General features: G+C 49.3%; 2 protein-coding genes and 2 pseudogenes across 2 annotated transcripts; 1 reads left to right on the top strand and 3 right to left on the bottom strand.

Moving 5' to 3' along the window:
• Positions 1-1,667: 1,667 nt before the first annotated feature.
• LOC133897060 (alpha-L-fucosidase 1-like) lies at positions 1,668-13,000 on the bottom strand (annotated as a pseudogene).
• A 1,571-nt stretch (positions 13,001-14,571) lies between these two features.
• Positions 14,572-16,101, top strand: LOC133896707 (3-ketoacyl-CoA synthase 4-like). Its single transcript, XM_062337304.1, has one exon. It carries the CDS (start codon positions 14,572-14,574, stop codon positions 16,009-16,011), a length of 1,440 nt encoding a protein of 479 aa, XP_062193288.1. The 3' UTR covers positions 16,012-16,101.
• Positions 16,102-20,962: 4,861 nt separating this feature from the next.
• On the bottom strand, positions 20,963-22,290 carry LOC133896781 (transcription factor PCF2-like). Its single transcript, XM_062337409.1, has one exon. It carries the CDS (start codon positions 22,206-22,208, stop codon positions 21,237-21,239), a length of 972 nt encoding a protein of 323 aa, XP_062193393.1. The 5' UTR covers positions 22,209-22,290; the 3' UTR covers positions 20,963-21,236.
• A 191-nt stretch (positions 22,291-22,481) lies between these two features.
• Positions 22,482-23,802, bottom strand: LOC133897059 (uncharacterized; annotated as a pseudogene).
• Between the last annotated feature and the right edge of the window lie 3,356 nt (positions 23,803-27,158).

The following is a 27,158-nucleotide window of genomic DNA, read 5'->3' as shown; positions in this document are numbered from 1 at the left end:
ACCACCCACAATTCTTATAGTGCTTGCCGGGCATCAAGGTCCATCACTGGTACAAGCGGCGGCACAGTGGTTGTCATCCCCTCACCATTCCCTTCAATCCAATCGTTGGGTATATTTTGTGTACAATTTTGTTCTTGAGTTAACGTGATGTGTTAACGGATTTTTTCTGAAATCTTTTCTAGTACAGAAAGAAATATGTTGAATCATATATTGTGATATTTTTTTTTCACTTTTGTTTGGTTCAATTTTGAGTGGACAGATCATTCAGTTCGTGTTCTCTCTGTGCTTTTTATCTTCGTGTTCTTTACTCAAGCGAAAACCATAATCATCAGAACCGAAAAAACTATAAGTAAAAGATGACAATTGGAAACATGAAATGATAATTGTAGAACCAGAAAAATATCAAGGAAAAGATGAAATATTTCGGTGGAACACGAAAATCATCTTTTACTCAACCGGAAAAGATAATCATCAAAACCAAAAACCAGAAAATGATGAAAAATAATCATCAAAACAGAGAAATAAGTGATTTTACAAGATTAAAATAATAAAATAAATGATTTCACGTATCACATATATGACCACAATATTAAAAATAAACATCACGAGGAAAGCATCACATATATGGTTACTTGATCATTTTACCTATTTTTTTATTTTCTTGATTACACGACTAGTTTCCTAATTTAGAGAGGAAATCTCATATGCTGTTATCCCTTTCTTTAATTGACTGAATATGTGATTAGCTTTCTATTTAGAGAGAAAATCTCATATGCCGGTATCCTTTTACTTAATTAGCTGAAGATTGTTTTCTAATTACATGATTAATTTTCTTATTTAGAGAGAAAATCTTGCAGGCTATTATTCCTTTGTTCTCCGTATATGGCGCTGCTGCCAATAACTACTTTCTGTTTTTTATAGGTTTTTTCATGTTTTATAATGTATGTTTTTGTGTTTTATAATATGTGTTTTCTGGTTTTTGGGTTTCTTAATAGCTGATTTCTTGTTTATAATGAGTTTTTTTTTTCTGTTTTATAATATATATTTTCTATCTTTTTGGTTTCTTAATAGGTGTTTTTTTATTTTTTAATAGACTATTTCCTATTTTTCCCACATGTTTGGTCGCTTCGGCCGGATCGGATTGGTTTGGGCGCCAATGCATGAAATAATATTTAACGCGCAATGCGTTAAATAGCGTGACAATATATATATATATATATATATATATATATATATATATATATATATATATATATATATATATATATATGTGTGTGTGTGTATGTATATGTATATATATACACACTCCTAATCGCTCTGGTTAGTAGTAGTACAATTAATTGACAGTGCAGCACATCACTCGTCTATTTTTGGTGCAGTTTCGAGAAGGAAATGCTTCGCGTATCCTCAAAGTTGAGTGCGCGTGTAAATGGCTCGAGTTGTCGAGTTGCAGAGGAAACAGCACGAACAGCACGGCGCTAAAAAAGTTGCCATTGCACTTGCACCAACAAATTATTCTGCGAACTTCATCACGAAACCAGATCAATCCAAAACGAACGCCGCTTTCTCGCCGGTTCGCTGTTGGTGGCGGCGCACGTCGCGGTTTTCGCTTTGGGTTCGGACGACGACGTCGACTGACCACGTAACACCAACCATTCCCGCGCTTGTCACATCGTGTCCGCTGCGACGAAGGGGTCGAGGTGGAGGCCCACCGCCGATAGAAGAGGTGGGCCCCGCCTCGCCGTGATCCAGATCCTCACCGTCCGCCCGGCGACGGGGCGGGCCAGCCGGTGCAGCCGCTTGTGCCCCACTATCGTGCCGTTGGCCATGGTCGCACCGTCCACGTACACCTCGTGACGCTCCTCGCGCTGCCCCAGCGCGATCCTGGATCCTGACCACGTTGAACAGCTGCGCCTGCGCGGCGCAGGCCGGCCGTCGCAGCTCGATCCAGTACCCGTTCTGGCGCCCATCCTCAGTCGTCGGCGTCCAATACGTGTCCTCCCGACCGTCCAACACGTTATGGGCCGCAAACCCACCGACCCGCCCGTCGTGCTCGCTGCTGGCCCTGGCCGCGCTGCCCGCCGAGAGGTCCGTGCCGAAGATGGTCATGACGGCGGTCCCGAACTCCTGCAGGCGTGCGATGTCAGCGTCCTTGACCAGGCTGGTGGTGTTGGGTGGCGCGTTGAGCAGGAGCACGCAGTTGCGGCCGACCGACTTGTAGTATATCTCGAGTAGGGATGTCAACGGGGAAATTCCCCGCGGGGAATGGGTAACCATCCCCGCCCCGATTGGGGGAAATTTTCCCCGTCCCCGTCCCCGTCCCCGCTCGCGGGGACGAAAATTCTCCCATCCCCGTCCCCGCGCGGGGAAATATACCCGACGGGGAACCCGTCCCCGCTACGTTAGCACGATAAAAGGCCTGCTGGCTGACGGGCTTTGGTGGGTTGGGCTTTAGTTGGGCCGTTTCTTGCATATATGGGCCATGGAGAGTTTAAATATTTCGGGGAATTATCCCCGCGGGGAAACAGGGACGGGGGACAGGGAACCGTCCCCGCCCCCGCCATACCCGACGGGGGAGAATTTTCCCCATTAAACCCCCCGCGGGGAGAAAATTGGCCCCATCCTCGTCCCCTAATAGGGGAATTCCCCGTCGGGGAACGGGGATCGGGGCCCCGTTGACATCCCTAATCTCGAGGAGCTGGCTCAGCGGCTTGGCCGTCTTGTTCTTGTGCCAGAACCAGCCCGTTCGGATCGACACGTCGCACTCCAGCGGCACCCAGTCACTCCCCCGCGGGTCGCCCTCGTTGAGGTACCTGGAGACACACAACAGTGGCGCATGCATGATCTGTTAGCCGGTGGACTCCATGAACAAAGAACGTTTTGGCCGTGCCAGGCAGGTGCATGCATGTCTGCACGTACTTCTCGATGCCGGCCTCACCGATGGTGATCATGGAGCGGTTGACGGTGGACCAGCAGGTGGTTCCGGCGAATCCCTTTTCGTCGCCAACCCACCGGGCGTCAGGCCCGTCGTCGTAGAAGATGTTGATGGAGGTCTGAAGCTGCTTCACCGTCTGGAACCACTCCTGGAAGTGGTACGTCATATTGGTCGCGTTCTTGCCCTTGGCGCCGTCGAACCATATCTCCGACACACTCCCGTACCTGCAATTGCAAAGCTGAAACTTCGCAATTAACAATTGCTCTATCATGCTCTGTTTGAATTGTTTATGTGCATTGCCATGGGCACTAACCCAGTGAGGAGCTCATGGAGATGAGCCTCGTAGTACTCATTGTATGCGACCTCCTTGCCGTACCTCTCGTCATGTCGGTCCCACGGTGAGAGGTACAGCCCGGCGTCGACTCGCGCGCCCGTGCGGCGTCCGCGAACTCCCGCACCACGTCGCCGCGCCCCCCGCGCCAGGGGCTGGCACGCACGGAGTGTGCAGTGTACGCGGATGGCCAGAGGCAGAACCCGTCGTGGTGCTTGGCGACGGGAATGTGATGCTGTCGATCAGAAACGTGACGAGCGTGTTCCCAAGGTGGTCACGGAGGCATGTGATGCTGTCGCTTTGGCTTGCCTTGCTGTCGGAGGGTTAACTCCTGTCGCAGGGATCCTGAGGGACCCCTTTTTAGAGATTCGGCCGGGGGATGATCTTGAATATGTTCGCTGGAGAAATAAATGGGTATGAATGTGATGGCCGGTGGGGTGATATGATCTAGTGCAGAACAGAGTAAATACGCTAGTGTTTAGACAGGTTCGGGCCGCACGGAGGCGTAACACCCTACTCCTGTATGGATACTATAAATGACTTGAGAATGTCCCAAAAGGATGTTGCTGGTTACAAGAATGTTTGTCTATCTTAGAGCCTGAGGCTCCTTGTTCTTCGGTCTGCGTGTATCTGCTGGCTTTGGGTGCTCTCGATCTTCTCTTCTCTTCGCTACCTCGAAAAACTTTTCCAAGCCTCATTTCTGTCCATGCTGCCGGCAGCTTTAAATACCCGCCGGCAGTAGCGTGCTCCGAACGGGAGGGGGGCACGAGTTCCGAGACACCATAAATGGAAAGGGCGCCATCATAGCCTTTGTGCGAAGTAACCGGGGGTGAAAAATGCGTCCCACGCCCGGTCATCCGTCACCATAAATGCACTGGCAACGGGCGCCGTGGAGAGGGCCCACCGGGCAGCCGCAGAGCGGCCCGGCATGCCTGCCCTATCTTGTTCTCCTGCCACAGCAGTGCGGCAGACGGAACGCCTCGGCCCTTACGATGTTATCCCGAGACAGGCCGGATGGCACGGGATGGGACCCTTGCATTTAATGACCCCACGCCCTTCTGGCAGAATGTGGCAGGAACTGACACCGAGCATGGCGGGAGCAGTTGGAGGTGACAAGCCAGCGCGCTCTTTAAATGCGGCCTTGGGCCTTTGACTGGCTGACACATCATCAGTGGGCCTCTCGGGGGCCACTGTCAGGGGGCTCTCTGAGTCGTCGGCGAACCGAATGCTCGGGGGTCATTGTTCACCTCCCCGAGAACTCTCTCCCAAGAATGCCCTTTCTTGATCCTCGGGGAACCAAGTACTCGGGGGTACTGTTCACCTCCCCGAGCACTCCCTCCCGGGTACGCTTGTACGGATCCTCGGGGGACCGAGTGCTCGGGGGCTGCTGCACGTAGCCCCGAGCACTCTTTCCCGGAACTTCCTTCAGTGGGTCCTCGGGATACTTGGGTGCCCAGGGGGCCACCGCTCGCGGCCCCGGGCACATTTCTCCCAGACTTAGCTTTCCTGATCGTCGGGGAACTCGGGTGCTTGGGGGTCACCGTATACCTCCCTGAGCACTTTCTTCCCGGTACTTAGACTTCGCAGATCATCGGGGAACTTGGGTACTCGGGGACCACTGACTGTGGCCCCAAGCGCCCTCTCCCGGGACTGTGGCGCCACGTGGCGGATTGCTGGCCTGGCCTCGGGATTCGGGGACCCCCAGTTCCTGATTCACCGACACTTGCCCCTCGCGGCGTTTGCACATCCGATCCGACGCGGCCGGCGCGTTGGATTGATCGCGATGGATTCCAAAGTTGGTTTGTGTAACAGACCCGTAAGGAATCAAGAGAAACCTAAAGCAAGTGAGAGAGGAATACTTGGGGGAGAAGGTGCCAGCCCAGGAACACCGTTTCGTTCGTTCTGTTCTTCCATGATCAAAACAGGGAGCGACCCTGGCTTATAACACGCCCTTGTCGGATGTTCACAGTACGCACGCAACCACACACCACAGCGACCCACGCACGACGCATGCGTGCCTACATCCAGCTCAGAACCCAGCTACACCTAGAGGTCATGACACTCCCCTCCGCTTCAAGACCGGATTTTCCTCAAGCCGTTGAAGCCTTAGGATGCATGTGAAGATCTTGATGATCTATCCATGTTGCCAGATGCTTGGGAAGGCCTTTCCATTGCACAAGAACTTGAGGAAGAACTCGGGAACCATGTTTGACGAGCTTGTGATCCAGGATCTCTTCAGGAACAGCGGCAGCCTGCAGAACAGATATGGAAGGGTGAAGGGTGTCACTTACGATGGTAGAAGGACAAACTGCCCACTTCAACTGAGAAGAGTGTATCACCGGGTGAAGTTGGTTGTCAGTGGTAACTGAAGTGTATATGCTACTGAGCCCACTTTGGCCACAATCGGATATGGTCCATAGTATCTGTATGCAAGATTTTGATTGGACCTGTTGGCCACCAAAGTCTGAATGTATGACTGCAGCTTGAGGTATACTTGATCTCCTACTGCAAAATGGCGCTCAGTTCGGCATTTATCTGCCTATTGCTTCATACGGTGTTGAGCTCTTGCTAGTTGCCGATGCACAAGTTATTTCATCACCTCCCTTTCTTTGTGCCAAGTCTTCACCTCAGGGACTGTGCAATCAGATAGCTGCATAATACCAAAGTCTCTCGGTTGCCTACTGGAACATGTTGCTTAGGTACTAGTGGAAGAGTTACAACCGGAGCAGTGAAGGGGGTCGAGGACATGCGGCGACATCAGATTTTCTAAATAAAAAAAAAAGAGAAAACTCTAGGTATCTGCGCCTAACCGAAAATCTTACCGCGGCGGTGGAGTGCTGAGCATAAGCCTAGACCTCGTAAAGCTGCTGGGTTGACTGGTCGGGAAGGACAGTCCAGCAATCGAGCCGCCGGTGCTCAGCGTCTCGCGAGCACGTTTGGATGCCTCTGCGATAGACGGGCCCTCTGCCAGTCTCCCCCCTTGCATCGGTGCTTGGCCGGCGGTAGCTTGACCACTCCTGGTTTGGTCGGTGCGGCCTGGTTGGAGCGAGTCTGGTCGGGGTGGCTGGTCACAGAACCTCCGCCTGCGGTCGCTACCCGACTCTGAGCAATCTGGTCACCTCTGTAACCAACTGGGCCGATATCATGACTGGATGGGTGGCCGACCGAAGTGGCGCTGAGCGGCGGAGAAGGCATGCTGGCAGCAAGATCAACTTCCCGGGCGGTCTCTGTGATCTCATCGATTATCAGACGTAGGACATCGACCTGAAGAAGATCCTGTGGCGACGCAAACTATCAAACCCTGACCGAGGAAAGCTTGAAGATGGAAGTTTCAAGAAAAGGCCGAACATACCAATCTGAGTCGAGCCCTCTCCGACGGGGAGAGGTTGCACAATGGAGGAGCGCCTCGCGGGGGGCATCCTTCGAGGCTGCCGCCATGAGGAATTTGACCCATGACTCGATGGCCTCGTTAGAGAGATTTGCATAAGAGGTATACTTAAGACACCGCACGAATAAACAAAGAGTGCCATGGAAACGGTTGCGATATTACCTAAAGATCTCTCCATGGTGATACCATCACTGCCGGTGTACATATATGTTGAATGTGCTCTTTTATGCAAAGAGCACAATCAGCGCTTGATGAAGTCACGGGCAACATCTAATCCCGTCAGCCCGATTTTTGCAAGGTTCTTGACCCGGGTTGTGAGGCTCAACAGCTCTGTTGTGGTCGCTGGAGAGTTCCCCAACTCTCGAAGGCCTATGCCGGTCTGTTCGACATGCGGATATTGTCCAAGAAATTCTTCATCTTGAGATAGAACCATTCTTCCCTCCAGCCCGACTACGATGACTTAAGGCCCATCTCAAGGTAGGAGCCCACGATGACATCGTGAAGGCAAAATCCACAACTCCCGGTGGCTGGCTTGGTCTGCAACCTGACCGTGAAAAGATACCTAAAGAGATTGAGGCATAGCTCGACCATGATGAAGTTCTCGCACATGTGAGCTAAGACGCCCAACATGATGATGGAATTGGGATTGAGTGGAGGTGACAGATATCGTAGAAGGAGATGATGGTGGTGAAGAATTCAAAAAAGGATGGCACGAGGCTGGCCAAAAAGAAAGAGGAAAACATCACGATCTCCTCCTCATGGGGAGCAGGCACATTCTCTGCCGGGCGGTACCCCGAAGAAAGGTGGCGAGGGAGCAGATGATTGTCACACATCTGCTTTAGCTTCACCTCAGTGCACCTGGATTTGGGAAAATCTATCTCTTTAACAGTGTGCGGCGCCATTTGGAGGCAACAGTGGTGCTGTAGGGACACAAGTGGAGATGGAGATGATGGACTATGTGCGCAAGGGCTTGGAGGCTGTGGGGGATTATGAAAGGCTTCGTTGGAAAGCTTTGGATTTCCAATTTATAGGGTTAGCGTAATATCCCAACTGTCACGCGGGGCTCAGCCATCTTAAAATTTGTAAGGCCGCGCTTTGGGGACTGAAATTCTCTCAGATCTGGCAGAAATCAATGTCTCTCTCCCACAATGTTTCTCTCTCTCTCTAGAAGTTTAAAACCTCCTCTTAGGATGCGGTTTTATGGGCCCGTCATGAAAGTGGTCTGCATTGATGGCCACTCCAAGGGTGAACTCAGGTTGACCTAGGGCCCAGGTGGTACGACCAGGTCCACCCGTGACTATACAACAAACCACTCAAACCATCACATCCGCGGGGGAGCTTGGGGGCTACTGTCGGTGTATAGAATAAGGGTGTCCCTCGTTCTTAGGGCCCACACCAACCTATACCAGTTGGCAGAAGATTTTTTTCTGGACCAGGGTCTGAACCAGGCTCTAGCATGGTGGCTCAGGGAGGCTCCAGTCTGGTCAGGCTTTGAACCAGGCTCTAGCATGGTGGCTCAGGGAGGCTCCCGTTCAATGGCTTCACGCGTGGAGGTGCAGAGAAGTGGAGATCATGGAGGCATCATGGAGCATAGAGGTATCTCGGAGCGCTCGTACTCATGTGTGGTCTCTGGAGATGGTGCGGAGCGCTCAACCTTCGGAGCGGCCGAACGAACGGCATGCTGACGTGACTCAAGGACCTGTCAAAGCTAAGCACACGCTCGAGGTCACCCTCGGCTAGCTGCATACATTTGTTAGAATATGTGTATGGTAGCATGATAACCCATAGGAGCTAGTGCCCACAACAAAGGTGCATTAAATGTTCTGGCACACTGACACAAGATAAGCTTGCTAGCGGCAAGAGAACGCGTGTACCACAAAAGTTAAGAGCCATCCTCTAGTACCGTTCACATGCATGCTACTATCTCTTTTGCGTATAGTAAATAAAATATAGTACTATTTCTTACATCACGAGAGTAAATATCCCTGGGTCATAGTGTGAACGCAAAAGTTTTTGTCAAGTGTTGCGGCACCATGCTCTGCTATAGATAGTGTGTGCTTCAGGTGGGATAGTCTATTTTTTACTGGCTACTTGCTCTATCTCTGCCACTACATGCATAGTGGAGCATTTATAATCTTATCTCGTGGTATTTAAATGGGTCTACTCTATTTTTCACCATTATCTTTCTAGCTTGGACATAGATCTTTAGTGTTAATAAACGAAGGTTTCCAATGCCCCAAAGCTGATAGTGACTAGGTGCAGTGGACGCTTGCCTAGAGAATAGCATGTAACAATGAAAATAGTAGCAGGAGTACTAGCTAGTCCATTTGTAGGTCCAACTGACCACCAGCTAACACTAGTAATAAACATTATATATCTAACTGCTGCACAATAAATGGGTGCATGCACTTACCTTGTGCGTGGAGGTTCGCATGTGTTTTACCTTTGCTTTTGCTCTCACATGGGTTAGCCTTCGCTCGAGGTCAGAGGGGCATGTGGAGTTACACTCGTATGTGCTTTTCCTCTGGACCGTATCGGGAGCGGCTCGCAGGACGCCACAGTCATCGTTCACGTAAGCCCGGGCCGATGCAAGTGCGAGCTCTTCACTTGCAAGACGCCAATGGGGTCGTGCTCACGGGGTGACGCTCACAGCTGTATCCCCTTTATTCTGGATGTGTTTGGAGGGGCCCGAGAGGATCTTTGTCCCGGACGTGCTTTCTCTTATTTTCTCCTTCCAGCAAGGCTCTTTGTTCGCATCCTCACTGACGGCTCATTGTTGGAACATGGAAGGCAAGCCCCAATAGATACGGCGAGAGCTCCACTCATAAGAGGAGGCTTAAGCTTGAAGACGGAGAATGTGAGTGGAAAGGAGAGAGAGAGAAATATTGTTTGTGTAATGGGAAAAAAACCACTAGGGTCCTCCCTCTCCTGCCCTTGGAGAGCATATTTTTAGAGAGAAGGGGCAAGGAAAATTACCAGCCTGTCCCTAAGATATTATGTTACAATCACATGCCTAAAAGGGTACTTTTGGTATTTCACCTCTTCACATACCACATGGTGGCTAAGATACTATGACAGCTATAGTAATACCACAGTACACTATCTAAAATATCTCCAGGCTGGGGCATTCCTCCAACACTTCCCTTTCGAAGGCAAAATCTAGCATTCACATACTTATCACGACACACCACAATCAATTAGGGCTCGTGAGTGACTCCTAGCCGTCTAGGAGGCCTCAATCTCTAATAGTAACGAATGCATACGAAACAAGGCTTGGAGATGAACTCAAGTACTCAAAGATTGACTTAATTTCACTTTAACTCGATCTCTCAGTCAAATCCCTTTCACAAGGTGAATCACAAAGTTAGGGAGAGGAGAGGTGCTCTTTGGGACTCTAGAGATGTTTTTCTTGTGCAAGGAACTAGCAGTCCGAATTGAGAGGGTGAGGGGGTTATAAATAGGGAACCCCCAAAAACTAGCCATTATGCTTAGATTCATCCCACATCGAAACTTCTGATATCCCCGATTGGAACTTTCAATTCAACCAATCGAAACTTCCGATTCAATACATAGTACTAACCGAGAACCCTAGGTTTGAGAAAATCGAATAGTCTGACCACATCGGAACTTCCGATTCAATAGAATGAAAAACTGAGAGCCCCGGATTCCTAAAAAAATGGATATTATGACCATATCGGAACTTCCAATCTACCAATTGGAACTTTCGATTCGACTAGAGAAGAGAATTCGAGAGCTCCAAATTCCTAAAAATCAGACATTCTAGCTCAATCGGAACTTTCGATATGATAGAGTCTTTTTAGCTTAGTGTTTGTTTTGTGCTTGTGGTCTCTCATCTAGCCACAAGATATGAGCACTTTGATCACTGAGTCATGACTAAGCAATGTCGCAATGCACCCTCTTAATAGTTCGATGTTTTCTTAAACTCAATTATAAATATAAGAGTGCATCATACAAAATATTCACGCCTTGTCTTCTTTCTTCATTATTGAGGGTCGCCAATTTCATTGCCTTTACATTATTGGGACTTTCACCTATTCACATGCTCAATTCTATGCATTAGTCCCTTAATTGCTTGTCGTCAATCATCAAAACCTACAACAGGGGCCTAGATGCACTTTCAACTCTCAGGTCTAGTTTTGTAAACCATTCAACCCCCATAAGTTCATCTAATAGCTCATCTATAATGGGAAGAGGATACTTGTTTTTCATTGTTATGGTATTGAGATGTCTATAATCAATGTAGAAGCGCCAAGTTACATCTTTCTTTTTAACTAGAAGAACTAGAGAAGAAAAAGGGCTAACACTTGGCTTGATTAATCCAGATTGAAGCATCTCTTTAACTTGTTGTTCAATTTCACTTTTCTGAGATGGTGTGTATCTATATGGTCTAGTGCAAACAGGTGAAGTTCCTGCCATGAGTGGTATGCTATGGTCCCAAGGCCTATGGGGGGGGGGGTAAGGTTTTGGGTTCCCCAAAGATATCAGCATGCTCTTGAATATGATGTTGAATAGAGAGTGGAACATTATCCTCATCTACAGTCTCTTGTGCACACAGATGAATAACATGCTAAATAGAATTATGGTGCAACAATTTTGTAAATGCGATATGGACAAAAGTGTGCAAGAGGACAAGTTGGGATACACACCTTGCAGATAAATTACCTTCCCTTTGTAGACAAAAGAGATATGTTTCTTGTCCCATTTATGCACCATTGGGCTATATAACTCCAACCAATCCATACCGAGAACCATGTCATAGCAACTGATGTCCAAGATTCTAAGGTCTATTTGGAAAGACTAACCCTGCACCCACCAATCACACTCAGATAGTTGCTGATGACAGGTGAGAAGTCCCCCATTTGCCAATCGGACCTTGATAGCAGGAATTAGAGTTCTATTGCGAGCAAGTCTATCAATTGTAGCAGCACTGAGAAGATTGTGACAGCTCCCTGAGTCAACCAAGATCAACACCTCTTTACTATCAATAAACCCACAGAGATGCATCGTCTTTGGCCCTTCTGTGCCTGATAACACAGTCTGAGATATGGACATAAGAGTGTCTTCATCATAATCTTATGGTTGAGGTTCTGAATTTGAGTCCGGGTGCTGCAAAATGTCCAGAAGCTCCTCAACAACATGGAGTTGCATAGTTGGGGTGCAATGATGACCCATGCTCCATCACTCTCCGCACTTGAAGCAAAGACCATGTGCTCGTTTGTAGGCACGCAGAGTCATAAACTGACCCTCCAGTGGACGTTGCTCTGACTCCCGTGCGCTTTCCATGCCGTGATGATTAGTTGTGGAGTTGTCTCTAGGAGGGTCCTGAAATGTGCCACGTGCCTTGCACACCCATGGTTCCCTCCATGCACTCGGGTCTACCATGTGATGTGTCGTGCACCCCTTCTTGCAATGACGCCAGCGAGTACGCGGTGTCTAGATCCTTGGGATGGTGCATGATGATCATAGAGCGGATGTCATCTCTCAAGCCATCCACAAAGTGGGTTCTGAAGAAAACATGATGATAAGATTCATTGTGAGCGAGGACTTGTTGCATAAGAGCTTCGAATCGAGTCACGTAACCAGTGACAGAGCCGACCTGCTTCACTTTGAAGAGTTGCCAAATGAGCTCTTGGTGTTGGTCGCGCCTAAATCGCTCAATCAGTCAGGTGCACAGATCTACCCATGACATAAATGCCGGCTATGCTTGGATCCACAAGGGCGCCTGGCCGGAGAAGTGGTAGGTGGCCAGCCACACCCAGAGCTCATACAGGATGAAATACACAGTGAAATAGTCCCCACATTTGCGCTTCCAAAATTGGGGCCCCTCGCCATCAAAGCACGAAAAATCAAGTTTAATCATGGGATTTCCGATGTATGCAGACAAATTCTAGTGTGGCGAGTATTGCATCTTGTCAGGAGGAAGGGACCATGGAACTGACGTGGGGAGCGACAGTGGCGTACCTACGACCGGGGTTGGCATGAAGGTCATGACCGACCCATACATCGATGCCCGATGATCATCAGTATGGTGATGGCCATCAGGCTTGGAGTGCATATCAGTCGATGGCACTCCCATCAGAGATGCTAGAGCGGTGTCTCGTTGGGTCGTCACCATGTAGGAGTTGTGAGAGGCAGATCCTGGTGGTAGCAGACCAGGATGGTCCTAGATTTGCTTAACTTGCTGTTGAAGATCATCCATGGCGCGGTGAAGATGCTCGACCTGCTCCTCCAAGGGTTGCCATGCGTCCACAACCCGTTGAAGCTTCTTGAGCGCCAGACGCTTCTCAACGCGATCGACCTCAGCCTTCACGTGGTCCATTTCCATGCGCTCACGATCCTCGGCATACCGCCAAAGGAACTCTGCGAAGTGATCCTCCTAGGTCATGATATGCTGTTGTTGCCGAGATAGGTAGCGTGACTTGTGGTAGGGATTCTCGTCGACCGGTTTGGAAGGCATCAGATCAAAGAACTAGGAGAGGCAAAGTGTCTAACAAGTAGTGAAGGGGCGCTGGAGGAAGATCGATAACGGTGAAGGTGGCAGCGACTCTGATACTAGATGTAATAGACGCATTGAAATCAATAACAATCTAGAGCAAGAGAGAGAGAGAAATACTTGAGAAAGAAGGTGCCAACCGAGGAGCATGTTCCCCGTTAGTTCGTTCTGTTCTTCGATGATCAAAACAAAGAGCGGCCCTAGCTTATAACACATCGTTGTTGGATGTTAAAAGTATGCACGCAACACCATGCCATAGCGCCCCCAAGCAAGACGCACACACGGCTGCATCCAGCCAAACATTCCTACCTAGGGCCCAGCTACACCTAGAGGTCATGACAGTTTGTTCTTGGAGCTCGCTCGATTCCCTCGAGAGACCCATCGGCTCATCGCCCGATCCACCGATCAGATCGAGCGAGGCTAGTTTAGTTCTTGTGCAGAGCAGCATGCCAGCTGCATAGATCAGAAGCTGTTGCCTTTGGATGTTGCTGCTGCTTGAACTTGCAGGCTACGGGGGTTTGCTATAAAATGATCTAAGTGAGATGGTGGAAAAAAGAGTTGTCTCCAGATCAGGATTGGATAGACAAAAATCCATATTTACATCTATGTACTGGATTATTTGTTTGTACTGAAATTTTTCCTCCCGTCTTCCTTGTTTACCACGTACTTTCAGCAAAGGCCAGACATCTCGTGTTCCAGACTTTCCAGTGCAGTGGTTGTCATTTGATTCCGACCGAACATACTGTTTTACCAGCTGAAATTGCCAGACATTTGGCAGTGCATTTTTGCGTTTGGGTAAAGAGACCATCAAAATGTACACCACTTTATACAATTTTTTCCTTCGTGTCCTACACACTGATGTCGACGGCTCAGCACTCTGGTACGATGTGAACTGGGGACTCGAAGCCATTTCTGCAACAGTGCAACTCACAACTCGATCACAGGCCATCAATACTTGGATACACGAAAGTGGGCGAGCAGGAGTTGATGTGACTGCACCACGAGGACACCGTATGCCTTCTCTTTTCCTTTGCAAAATGGTACTGCGTGTACGTCGTCGTCGTGTCAGGCTGAGCTCCGAACCAGCCGATCGAGCCTGAAAGGTGGCGAAGCTTTAACTCCTTCACCAACCAATCCACGTAATGCTATTGCTCTAGTACGTCCGTAGCGTCACTGTGTGGGACGAGTAGGCCTCCGGTGCCCACCGGCGGGAGCGGACGCATGCTCTGTCCTTGCCAAATGGCCGATGCCGACGCCGATGCATGGCACGAGGGCTACCCGGGTACAGCAGTCGAGTCTGTTTCGTCTCGTCTTCAGCCTAAAACCCCCTATAAATCCACCGCCTCAAAGGCTTGTGCTTCCGCAGTTCGCTCGGCGCCACCGGCGAGCGACACAGGAACGGGATGGACGTGGCACACAGGGACCACCTGCTCGTCGCCGCGCGCCGCGCACTCGGGGTCGCCACCCTCCTCCTCTGCCTCCTCGGCGAGCTCCTCGTCTTCGCGTTGCGCCGACATGCGGCTTTGTACCTCGTCCCTGTCTGCGTGATGCTGCTGCTGTGGCGCTTCAACAGACGCGCCGCGACGGCGGACATTGGCCTCGTCGACTTCGCGTGCCTGAGGCCGCCCCGGCGGCTGCGGATTCCGATACCGGGGCTCCTCGAGCACCTCCGGCTCATCGGCTGCTTCGACGAGGAAAGCGTTAAGTTCATGTCCCGGGTCATCGAGGCGTGCGGGATGGGAGACGAGACCTACTTCCCGCCGTCCCTGCACTACATCCCGCCGTCGGCGACGCACGCCGACGCCATGGACGAGGCTCGCGCGATGTTCCTCTCCACGCTCGACGCGCTTTTCGCCAGGACGGGCGTGCCGCCGTACGCGGTGGGCGCGCTCGTCGTCAACTGCAGCGGGTTCTGCCCGGCGCCGTCGCTCGCCGCGGTCATCGCGGGCCACTACCGCATGCGCGCCGACGTCAGGACGTTCAACCTCTCCGGCATGGGCTGCGCCGCGGGCGTCGTCGGCGTGGACGTCGCGCAGGGCGTGCTGAGGGCGCACGCCATCAGATACGCCGTCGTCGTCAGCGCCGAGATCGTCACGGTCGGCTGGTACAGCGGGAGAGACCGCTGCAAGCTCCTCCTCAACTGCTTCTTCCGCACCGGCTGCGCCGCTGCGCTGCTGTCGAACACCGGCTCCGTCTCGATGCTACCCAAGTACCGGCTGGTCACGCTGACGCGCACGAACCGGACGGCCGACGACCGCAGCTACGTGTCGGCGGTGAGGGAGGAGGACGGCGAGGGCATCACCGGGTTCTCCATTGGCCGCGGGCTCGGCGGCGTGGCTCGCGACCTCCTGCGCGCCCACCTCCTCGCGCTCGGCCCCGCCATCCTCCCGTGGCGCGAGAAACTGAGCTACGCCACGGCACTGCTGCTGTTCCAACGCTACCAGCGCTCCAAAAAACTCGCCGATGGCGACGGCAACGCCGACATCCCAAAGCCAAACTTTTTAACTGCGGCAAGTCACTTCTGTCTGCCGTCGTCGGGGAAGCCGATGATCCGGAGGCTCGCTGAGGGGCTCGGGCTCGGGGAGCGGGAGGCGGAGGCGGCGCTGATGACGTTCCACCGGTTCGGGAACCAGTCGGCGGCGTCGCTGTGGTACCAGCTCGCGTACCACGAAGCGAAGGGGAGGGTCCTGCGCGGCGACCGGGTGTGGCAGCTCGGCATGGGGAGCGGGCCGAAGGCCAACAGCGCGGTGTGGGAGCGCGTCCGCGGAGACCCAAACCCGGCGGCCGCGGACGAGAGCCCCTGGGCCGACTGCATCCACCGGTTCCCCGTCGGGGAACCGTAGCGGCATTGTTCATTTGCCATAGCTAAGTTACGTGCAAATTGTCCGAATTTGACGGAGATGCTTACCCGTGATTGACATCGACGCAATAAACTACTGCATCTTTACCGTTGCATGCATAGATGCTTCTTCAATAATGCTTCAATTTGATCCTTCTCACTAGACTTCCATCGATGAAATTGACTAAATGGAAGCAAGATCATCGATCATAAAGGAAAGGAAACGAATTGGTCTGGCCGGCCGGCTTGATGTTCTTGCGTTTCAGAAGTAGCCATTCGTGTACTATTTCTTCCCGCACTGCACAGAATCAGAACTCAATGGCCATAGCGTTTCAGCAAAACTAATGACCTGCATGTGCGGACTGCGGCCACGCATTGGCCGGAGCACAGAGGCAACGGCGTTGCAGCAATGGCTTCCGAGGAACGGAAGGACCCGTCGTAAGTACAGCCCCTGATGTGACGGCACAGATGCTTCAATGCGAAGCGGCAGCGCCTGCACTGTTCCGCTTGTTCGAGCAATAACTCAAGAACTGCGCCTCGCTCTGGCTTCTCTGTGGAAGGGAAACGGGGTCCTAGCTAGGCGTCCAGGGAAGGGAAAGGACGACTTTTTTACGAAACCACACTCACAAAGTGACCAGTGAAGATTAGATATATAATATTTAAATATTGACAAAATTATAATAAACGTCTCGATATCAATAAATATAGGGATAAATGCAAAAACCCCCCAAAAGTCACTTGGATTTTGACTTTCCCCCCAAAAGTTGTTTTGTTGCAAAAAAAAAACCCCCAAAGGTTTGATTTTGTTGCAAAAACACCCCCAAAAATTCAAAAAAATTTAAAACAAATCACAAAAAAATCTAAAAAAAAACTAGAGACAATTATAAGACCTTTTGTGAAATTTGTTTTCAAAAATAATATACTTTGCATCATATTTCATGGAGAGTAAGTTTGAAAAAAAAGAAAAATGTGCAACTCATTTATTAATTCGAGTTAAATGCATAGTTAATTATTTACTAATCCAAAAATCATGAAACAAATTTTTTTAGTCTTCTTACATGATCCTCTATCTTGTAAAAATACATGAAATCTTGAAATAGTTATTGTAACGTGCAGGATTCAGTAAATGGGTTGCAGATAGATTAATTCATAACTAATCCATAACACCCCCAAAATTAGTGAAACCACTTTTATTAGTTTACTTAAATAATTATTTGTGTAGGAAAAATAATGGTAGACATGACAAAGTTAAAATAACATGAGTTAATAAATGAGCTGCACATTTTTCTTTTTTTTCCAAACTTCCTCTCCATGAAATATGATGCAAAGGATATTATTTTTGAAAACAAATTTCACAGAAGGTCTTAGAATTGTCTCTAGTTTTTTTTAGAATTTTTTTAATAATTTTTTTATTTTTTGAATTTTTAGGGGGTTTTTTCAACAAAGTCAAACTTTTGGGGGGCTTTTTGCAACAAAACAACTTTTGGGGGGGAAAGTCAAAATCCAAGTGACTTTTGGGGGGTTTTTGCAGTTTTCCCATAAATATATTATTTATTACTGAAAGAAAAATTTGTTTAAAACCTAAAAAATAAACATAAAATTTAATCCCAGTAAGTAAAAGCCACCTTTACGACAACAGTTTGTTTCTCAAACGAGGAGGACCTTGCATCCGATGCTGACAAGTGTTTGTCTCATGCCATACGATGCTGTACTTTACCCTGCGAGCTTCAGAATGGACTGATGATTCTAGAAAAAGGACTAGCTTGTGTCCATTGCAGTACTTCACTGTCCAATTTATAGTACTGCCTCTGTTTTTAAATAATTGAAACTGGTACTGTAGCAATTAATAATTTTGACTAATAATAATTTTTAAAATATTTAAGTAAGTAAAATGAAAATAGTATCGTTATATTTGTCTAAAAAATGGTTTAAATATGTTGTATATTTAGAATGATTTACGTGTGTATTTATGAAAAATTGATGATCAACCATTGATGCTTGAAGTCAATGGTGACAGTTATTTAAAAATGAAGATAGTAGTAGATCCACCTTGGAAGTAGAAACAACTTGTATATGCGTGGCTTGGCTTTTTCAGGGGTGAGAGATTTTGGTTATTTTTAAAAACTTTTTCTACTAATAGATTTATAGGGAAATAATATAAAAAATAGATCATTTTTATAACATCGTGATATTTAGCGTCATGGTTAAATAGCACGGTGTCATAACAATTGACATTATGGTAACTACCGCATATGATAATATTTTGAAGATTAAGAGCATTAGAACATGATATTTTTTATTTTTAAACCTCTCAGCTAGTTTGATGGGCGGGAAGCCCTTATTACCCACTTAACAGATAAGAAGAGCCTATTTTTTACAAATTTTCAAAATAGCCACTCAAAAATAAAACATAGTCAATGCTCAATGGCACTAAACTGAAATCGGGATCATCTAATTCAGGGGTGGCCCTTCTTAAGTTAGTAAAGGGATTAGCTAAAAAAACAAGTTAGTAAAGGGCACTTCTCAAGAGTAAGAAGTTGGAAACGGTCAGTTCCATTTTAGAACATTCAAGCTTCCTACTGAACAAGAGAGCAACTCTGACCTCCAATCCAAAAACAATTAGATATGGCAACTTTTAAAGAGGTTGAAACCAGGGGCAGAACGTGGTTGGACCTAAAAAATCTATCATTTGTACAGTAAAATCTAATAAAAATTTAGATTCAAGGTCTAGGCTAAAGCCCAAGCTACCATGGCCTAGTTTCGCCCCTGGTTGAAACTCTCGGTAAGGCAAATTTGAAACTTCAAATTAGAAAACGTTGACTTTCATCGAGATTTAGGTCCTCTCTCCCCCCTCCCCCTGTGTTTCACAAAACTTGTATGTAGCACTTGCATATCTTAATGAAAGTTCATGTCAGCGTTAAGCCTACCAAAGTTCCTATGAATACATTAAGATCTAGAGCTTCCACTCGCAAAGCCACAAACCCTACTTTCAGATGTGAGATGCCAAGTGGTGGGTTGCGACAACGGGGAGCACCGAACTGGTTGGTGAGCCAATTGTAGATTAGTTGCCAAAGGCCAAAGCTTAGTCAACTGTTTGTCAATGAGGCATCGAACATGTCACATCCTCGAGGTAGCTATGGTGAGGATGAGAGTAAGACTAAAGCCAACGGTTTTCTTTTGGAGATAAAATTCCGTCGTGAAGGGATTTTCGTTCCCTTCAGCGCTTCAACGGTTTTCCTTCATAGTTCCCGTCACAAAGGGATTTCTAAGGTCATTCCCGTCAGGACGGGATTCTCTCTCCTTTTCTTTCGCGATTCTTTACGAATAGAAGCTGTTGAAGATGAAAAAAAATAAAGTAAATGAAAATGGAGAAGGGAATCCGAAAGAGAATGAAATAAAAGAAATATTGTCAGAGGATTAACTCCTGTCGCAGGGATCCTGAGAGACCCCTTTTTAGAGATTCGGCCAGGGGGATGATCCTGAATAAGTTCGTCGGAGAAATGAATGAGAGTAAATGCAACGGCCGGTGGTGGGGGTGATGATCTGGTGCAAAGAGAAATAAATGCACCGAAATTTAGACAGGTTCGGGCCGCACGGGGGAGTAATACCCTACTCCTGTATGGATGTAATAACTGTTCTGAGGAAGTCCCTCAAGGATGTTACTGGTTACAAGAATATTTGTCTAACTAAGAGCTTGAGGCTCCTTGTTCTTGGGCAAGGACTGTGCTTTGAGTTGGTCTATGGTTCGGTTCTTGGTGCTTCTGTGTTCGATGCTTGGATTGTTGGCTTGCTCGAATTCCCTCCTCCGCCTTCTCTTCTGTGTGCCGGCTCTTTTTGTACTCGCCGGCTGAGACATGCCCCGAACGGGAAGGAGGGGGGCACAAGTTCCAAGACGCCGCGACTGGGAAGGGCGTCATCATTTCTTCTGGGTGAAGTGACCGGGGGTGGAAAAAACGCCGCACGCCCGGTCACCAGTCACCATAAACGTCCTGGCAACGGGTGCCGTAGAGAGGGCCCACCAGGCAGCCGCAAAGCAACCCGGCGTGCCCGCCCTGTCTTGTTCCTCTGCCACAGCAGGGCGGCAGACGGAACGCCTTGATCCTGGCGATGTTATCCCGAGACACGCCGGATGATACGGGACGGGACCCGTGCAATTAATAGCCCCACGCCTCTCTGCCAAAACATGGCAGGAACTGACACTGCAGCGGGAGCAGTTGGGGATGTCATGCCACGCACGCTCATTAAATACGGCTTCGGACCTCTGACTGATTGACACCTCATCGACGGGTGCCTCGGGGGTCTTTCTGGGTCGTCGGGGCACCGAGTGCTTGGGGGTACTGTTCACATCCCCGAGCACTCTCTCCCGAGAATGCCTATCCTTGTCCTCGGGGTACCAGGTGCTCGGGGGTACTGTTCACCTCCCCGAGCACTCTCTCCCGAGCACTCTTGCACAAACCTTCGGGGAACCGAGTGCTCGGGAGCTGCCACGTACAACCCCGAGCACTCTCTCCTGAGCACTCTTGCACGGATCCTCGGGGAACCGAGCGCTCGAGAGCTACCACATGCAGTCCCGAGCACTCTCTCCCGGAACTTGGCTCTTCTGATCGTCGGGGGACTAGGGCGCTCGGGGGTGACCGGGCACCTCCCCGAGCACTTTCTTCCTGGTACTTAGACTTCACGGATCATCGGGGAACCGGGGTGCTCAGGGACCAGTGACTGTGGCCCCGAGCACCTTCTCCCGGGACTTGAATTTTCCTCACTCTGCAGGAGGGACCTCGCGGGATGACGCCATGTGGTGGATGGCTGGCCTGGCTTCGAAACTCAGGGACCCCCGGTTCTTGATACACCGACAAATATGGTTGGAGATGATCTAAAGAAGAGATATGCGAGAAGCGCATGATAGCAAAGACCTTAGGGCTTGCCGGCGACGCAACTTACCCGAGAGATGCTGGCAACGGTGCCCATGGCACAAGGAAAGCGGGATCATGGGATCTTGAAAGCCCATCGAATAGGAGGGTTATGGTTCCGAATGTTGTTTGGGAATGTAGGGTCAGGATTTGGGTGGGTTTTGAATTTGAATTTGAAATCGTGGGAGTACCGGAACATCTGTACACGCGTAACATTATTCAATGCACACTTGCGTATGAGAGAAGAAAGTTAGACAATTGTAGTTTTGACCTGATCTTTGGATTGAAATTTGGAGGCTCACTTCAAATCGCTGTGCTGCTACTATTCAGAACTGGAATCCGTCACGGCGATGCCTTCGTCCTCGCCCTCCCCATGCTGGTGACCGCCGGGCTCCTGCTCCTGTGGCTCCCCACTGGCGAGCTCCGCGTCGTAGACTGCTTGCTGCGGGAAGTTGGCGACATTGAAGAGTTCAGGATTGGTTGAGAATGCCCAATAGTGAGTCGGCTGGTTGGCCGCGCCACCGGCGCCGGCCTGCTGCGGGACCATCCACACAGCTGCCGGCGGGATCATCTGCTTGCCGTCGCCGGTCGCGCCTGCGCCAGGTGCCGGTATGGCGATGAAAGGGATGGCGCCTGCGGGCGCCGCGGTGGCAGAGGCGGGGGCGAGGCCGCTGGACATCGAGATCGCGCACCCGCCGTTGCCTTGGACCAGGGGGTCGGCGACGACGGGGTAGTAGGCCGCGGGGGCAGCCGTGGCCAGCGGCTCCGCGGGGCTCGCCGACGCGCGCGTCGGCTGGAGCTTGCGCTGCCGCTTGGGCGCCTGCTGCTGATCGCCGTCGGCGTCCGAGGAGGCGGGGAGGCGGAGCACGCCGTCGGCGCTCGTGGTGGCAATCGCGGGGACCGTGCCGATCCCCGTGGCGGCGACGATGGCCGGCTCCGACTGCTGCAGCAGCCAGCGGATGGTCTCTCCGTCGGACTTGTGCCCTAGGTCGCGCGTGAGCCGGGCGACCCTCTCCGCGCACGCCGCCGCCATGCGGATGCGCCGCCCGCGGCCCTCCACCTTGATGTGCCGGTCGCGGTACCGCGGCGTTGGACGCGGTTTGGCGACGTAGTTCCCGCCCAGGAACTCCACTGGCACGGGCTCCGGCTTCGGCACGACGGACCCGTGCGCCTCGACCGAGCCCATCGCATCCATCCCCACAGCCGCCGCCGCCGCCGCCGCCGTACCATTGCCGGCCGCTTGGTAGAGCGCCTCCGCGCCCTCCCCGGCCCCATCCGGCGCGTGCGACTCCATGAGAGATCGGATTGGCGAGTCGCCCTTTTGCGGCCTGGGCTCGCCCTTCTTCCCCTCTGCTGCTTCGATTCGGCGCCTCCGTTTTGATTTGGCTGCGCCGTCCTGCCTCCCGGACGGTGGGTCCCGAAGGACAGGGTTAAGGGGCCGCCGCCCAACCGGCCCGAGCTGGGACGGGAAGATTCGGCCCACGACAGACTCGAGACCAGCGGCATGTAAACTTTGACATGTGTAACAGAAGTCTAAAATTTAGACTCGATAATATTGTTGACTCTTTTAAAACTAGCATAGGTACAATTCTAACATAAATAAAAAAACATCTAGAGTAGAAAAAATAATAATGCACAAGCATATCTGTGTTCAATTTATGATGGTTCAACCATAGGTAGCACATTTTGGATTAATCAAATAGTAAATATGGACAAAATTAGTACAAGTAAAGTAGGATAATACCTTTGAATGGAGGGAAACAATAGCAAACACAAAAACAAGAATTAATGTGAAGACGATGAAGAACAGGTTTAGTCCACAGTCATGTTCGAGTAGAGTGAATCAGTGAAATAGAAGACTTGAAAAAGAGAATGTGACGATGTAATAGACAACTAAGACAACCAATAGAGCCATGTACCTACAGTGATAAAGAAGAAGTATAAATAATATATTTTGAGAAATCAAAGCTCCTAGTAAACGAGAGCAACAACAAGCAAGCAACTAACCAACCAGAACTGCTCATCTTTGGCGACTCAGTTCTAATTCCATTCATGCACAAAGTCCAACAGAAGAACAACCTGAACGAGAAGGAACAGCCCAGATCCGAACTTGGATATTGATTTCGCAATAGTACAGTCATGGTAAGAATCCAAACTTCATGGTGATGATCACTCTGCTCAAATAAAGCTGATAACATAATGGACATAACGTAGATGACTGGCAGAATAGATTAGCGCCATCTCCTAATCAATTGTCATCCTAATATGTCCGCAAATCAATCACCCATGTAGAACATATTTCAAACAGTCTGAGAAATAAAATATGCTAAACTGGTGGGAACTAGGAATGACCTTGGCTCGCCATAGAAACTGATGACGCTGTTGGCCACGAAGAACATGAGGAAAACGATGACGGCCCAATAGAAGATCTTGGCATCTAGCCTCCACGGTGGATCTTGTCGCAGGGCTCCTTCTGGTCCATTATCTCGGCCATGATGACAGTGAGGATGGTGAAGAAGAGGAAGTTGCCGAGGCTGATCCTGAGCTCTGTGTCGATCTTGAACCACTCATGATCCGACGTCTTATGAAAGTGGTTAATCCCTGCAGAAACAGAGAGAAAGGAATAAAATCCTTATGAAAATTTGGATCAATAGAAGCGTCAAATCGAACTGATCGAGAGGGGGGGGGGGGTTCACGACACGCACATGAGATGGACTGGAGGAGGGACGCGGCGACCTCACAGGGCGCTTAGGAGGCGAAGAGAGAGAGCATGGAGAGGCCACAGTAGGTGATGCGACAGAGCGACGGCCGATGCTGCCCAATGTTGTCCCACATGCCTCACACGTGCATGTCGCATAGCACGACGCCAGGCACGAAGCTGCCCACATGGTTGGTGGCTGCTCTCTCCTCTCCAACGATCAGATCCAGTCGATTCGGGAAGACGGATTTGGCGATTTTGTTGGTGGACGAATTTGAGGGAATGCATGATGGTGAGGGGGATAGAGAATTCAGTGGGCTTGGAGATGCCCATCTCCCCAGCGTGGCCATCACCTCCTCCTCGAGCCCCAACTCCTCGAAGCTCTCAGCGACCTCGGGCTCCTCCTATGCTACTGCAGGTTCTGCGAACCCCGCTCCCCTCCTCTCGCTTTCTCCTGCATCGGCTTTGGGGGCCGGGAGCCGCGTCCTTGAGGTGGCAAACACGTAGGCTCTCATAGCGGGGAGGGGGAGGGGGAATGGAGGTGGTGAGGGTGGGACCGGCCACTACAGTGCCATCACATAGTAGTCGAACCCAGCCCACCGCAGCTTCCTACCCCCACCCGTCGCCATCGAAGATGACGACGCCGATGAGCAACGTGCCGATGAGCAGAACAGCAAGGAAGAGGAGCGAGAGCAGGAGGAGGAGAATGCGTCCAGAGGCGATGGCTTCTATTATGTATCCGGCGAAGGGAGTGGACGCATTGGGGCGACGAGAAGGGGGCTGGGGCAGCGTTGGTTCTTGGCACCGAGAGGATCTTCGCGGAGAGGGGCAACGAGTGGTGGCGCGATTATCCAGTGATGCACAATGCAAATCCTAAAATCACAATTGGGAGAGAATCAGGAGAGGGAAGGGAAGGGAGCGACAGGCTTCGTGAACCCTAGATGCGCGAATGCAATTGGGATGGGGTTTTGGTGCAGTGGCATAAGTAGGTAAATATCAGCAAAGTTCAAGGGTAAATAAGACAAGAGAGAGAGAGGGTAGGATGTCCTGACTAGGTGTGGCAAATACTTTATATTTTTTAAGTAGTAGAGAGATTAGTGTGACGAGAACATTATTTCTAGAATCTCCTTTAGCAAGTATTAATGGATAAAGAAGGGTGCTTAATGAATAGCTTACTCCTTTCTGTAACGGCTTTTAAGGTTCCAAGCTAGCTGTCAACCTGTCATGTGGGCTTCTCCCTCCAAGGAAAAGATCTGACACGTGGGGCCTTGTTTTCTTGGGTTTGATGCTAAAATTTGCTCCATCAAACCTTGTCAAATTGGCCTAAAAACTTGCCAAATAACACTGCAAATTTCGGTTACCAATTTGGCAATTGATGGGATGGCTAAATACCACCAAATAAATTGACTATTTTCTAGCAACTTGTAATATTACCTCGACAGACCACTCAGTCTCATATATTCCTGTCCTTAGACTGTTAGACACCTTTCATCTTACTTTTTATAGTTTATTTGGGAGAGCTCAGTTCCTGAACTTTTTATTATTTGGTGTTTGTAGATTAAGCTAAAATTACTTTCCTATTTAGTTGTTCCGACCATGTTTGTTAGCGATGTTGAGAGAAGTGGACTCTAAATACAAATACAAAATCTAATGTAAATTTAGGAGTCGAAGTTCTACCAAACAAGATCTTATACTTAGAATAGTTTGATTGGACTAGCATAGTAGCCAGGTGCGTCGCTTATGCAAGCACAAACAACGGCCAACGAAGGTGTGATAAAAAAATCAAAGCAAAAGCTCGATTAGATGCCATTGCGGAGCCAATGGCATGGAATGGGCCAAGCTTTGCGGTTGAGGCTCGATACACCAAGTTAAGATGATATTTTTTATCCTAGCAAATCGCAAGCATACAAATATTTTTTGGTAACATAAGAGATGATCTCTACAATGCACTGTTTTTAAGCTTATCTATGACTCTATACAACACATACCATATTTCGTCCAATCTTTATGGCTATTGCCTCACACACTTCTCACGTCGAGAAATTAATGTGCGCTAGACCGGTGTTCAGGAGGGGAAAGGTAAATGCAACTTGAACGCCAGTCTGGGAATTCAGAAACTTGATGAAAATTGAAAACCATGGTCTTAGAGATGGGTGTTGTTGTATATTTTAAAAAATTTAATGTGAGAAAATTTCATTTGTGGGTCGAATCCTAGCAGTTTGGCTGGTCCTTTTTCTTCCTTTACTTGGCTCAGGCCCGCGGTGGCCTAGCAAAAATAGTAGCCAACTGCTAGGGTTTGGAGCTTGGGCACCAATTGAGGATGGGGATTGGGAGCGCCTGAGTCGGAAGCTCAGTGGCGGCTGCGAAATAGTCATGCCCGGGTCCTTTGTGCGTTTGTGGGGGGCTCTGTAGCGCGACTGGAGTCGCTGCTAGCCGCCAGATCTGCCCTAGGCCGCTCGATTGGAGGGGATGGCGCATGTAATTCGGATGCAAAAATCATCAGCCTTGATGTGCGTGTGTGAGGGAGCTTCCTCTTTATCTACATCCCCTCCTCTCATCGGTGGGTAGAGATTGAATCATATTTTCCTTTCCCCTCTGTTCCTTCTTGGTTCACAACGGCAAGATTAAGCCCGAGGTCGTCTCGTGCTATCGGTGCACTTGGTGCCTGGAAGAAAAAGTTGTTGGTGACCGGAGCTACACAGTTCAGGCTCGCCCACACGAGCAATCGCATGTGTGGTGAGACTTTGTATCTCTATTCTCTTTCTCGTCGTGGCAACGGCGGACGATAGAATTTCTGGTCCGTAACTTCTAAGTGGTGCGTAGCCTTGATGTTAGCTTGCTTCAACAAGTTTCTCTGTGAGTCTTTTACCTCATCTCTTGTTCTAAACAGTATAGTTGTATGTGATTTAATGCTTGGTGATGATTAAATGCATTGAAACATGGTTTGTTATCTGAGTACAGTAGATGTAGACTTATGTAGTTCTCTGATAGCTTGATTGGCATAGGCAGTTATTGAAGGTTGTGGTTTGGTCCCCTCTGATCAGTCCATGTATTCCGATTTTTGGGACTCTGTTGTTCTCAGTACACTGCCTATTAGCTTTGATCCTTGGACTAGTGTTGTTGTAATCTTTGGTTCAGGTTAATCCTATTTTGATTGATATCTGAAAGAGCAGTAGAACTTGATGGTTCAGTAATGGCCATTCTTGCCCCGATGGTCTGCTACTCTGTTAGTTTTCGATTTCTGCAGGAACTAGTTTCCTTCTCTTCAGTAATTAAGAACTTATACAACAGCTCTGTCCTGGAAGATTTGGTAAATTCAGAGAACCCATTTTCAAATTCTTCATCTAGATGAGATCTCAGATTCTTGCCCAGTTTTTTATGTGTCCAATGAATAGCTTGGGAGTAGGACTTTAGTTGTTCTAGAGCCTGGTGTTAAGAACCATCTGAGAGTAATTTTTGTAACAACTATTTTTTGTTCAGTTCATTATTTTACATGATGAATAGTCTCTTGGCTTCTGAACTATTTGGCACTTTCATGTAAGATCA

This window comes from Phragmites australis, chromosome 17 (assembly GCF_958298935.1).
Source record: "Phragmites australis chromosome 17, lpPhrAust1.1, whole genome shotgun sequence".
NCBI classification, from domain to species: domain Eukaryota; kingdom Viridiplantae; phylum Streptophyta; class Magnoliopsida; order Poales; family Poaceae; genus Phragmites; species Phragmites australis.
This window is presented reverse-complemented; position numbering and strand designations above follow the sequence as displayed.

Coding starts and splice junctions, on each gene's coding strand:
- LOC133896707 (XM_062337304.1), top strand. CDS start 14,572: ATGGACGTGGCACACAGGGACCACCTGCTCGTCGCCGCGCGCCGCGCA.
- LOC133896781 (XM_062337409.1), bottom strand. CDS start 22,208: ATGGAGTCGCACGCGCCGGATGGGGCCGGGGAGGGCGCGGAGGCGCTC.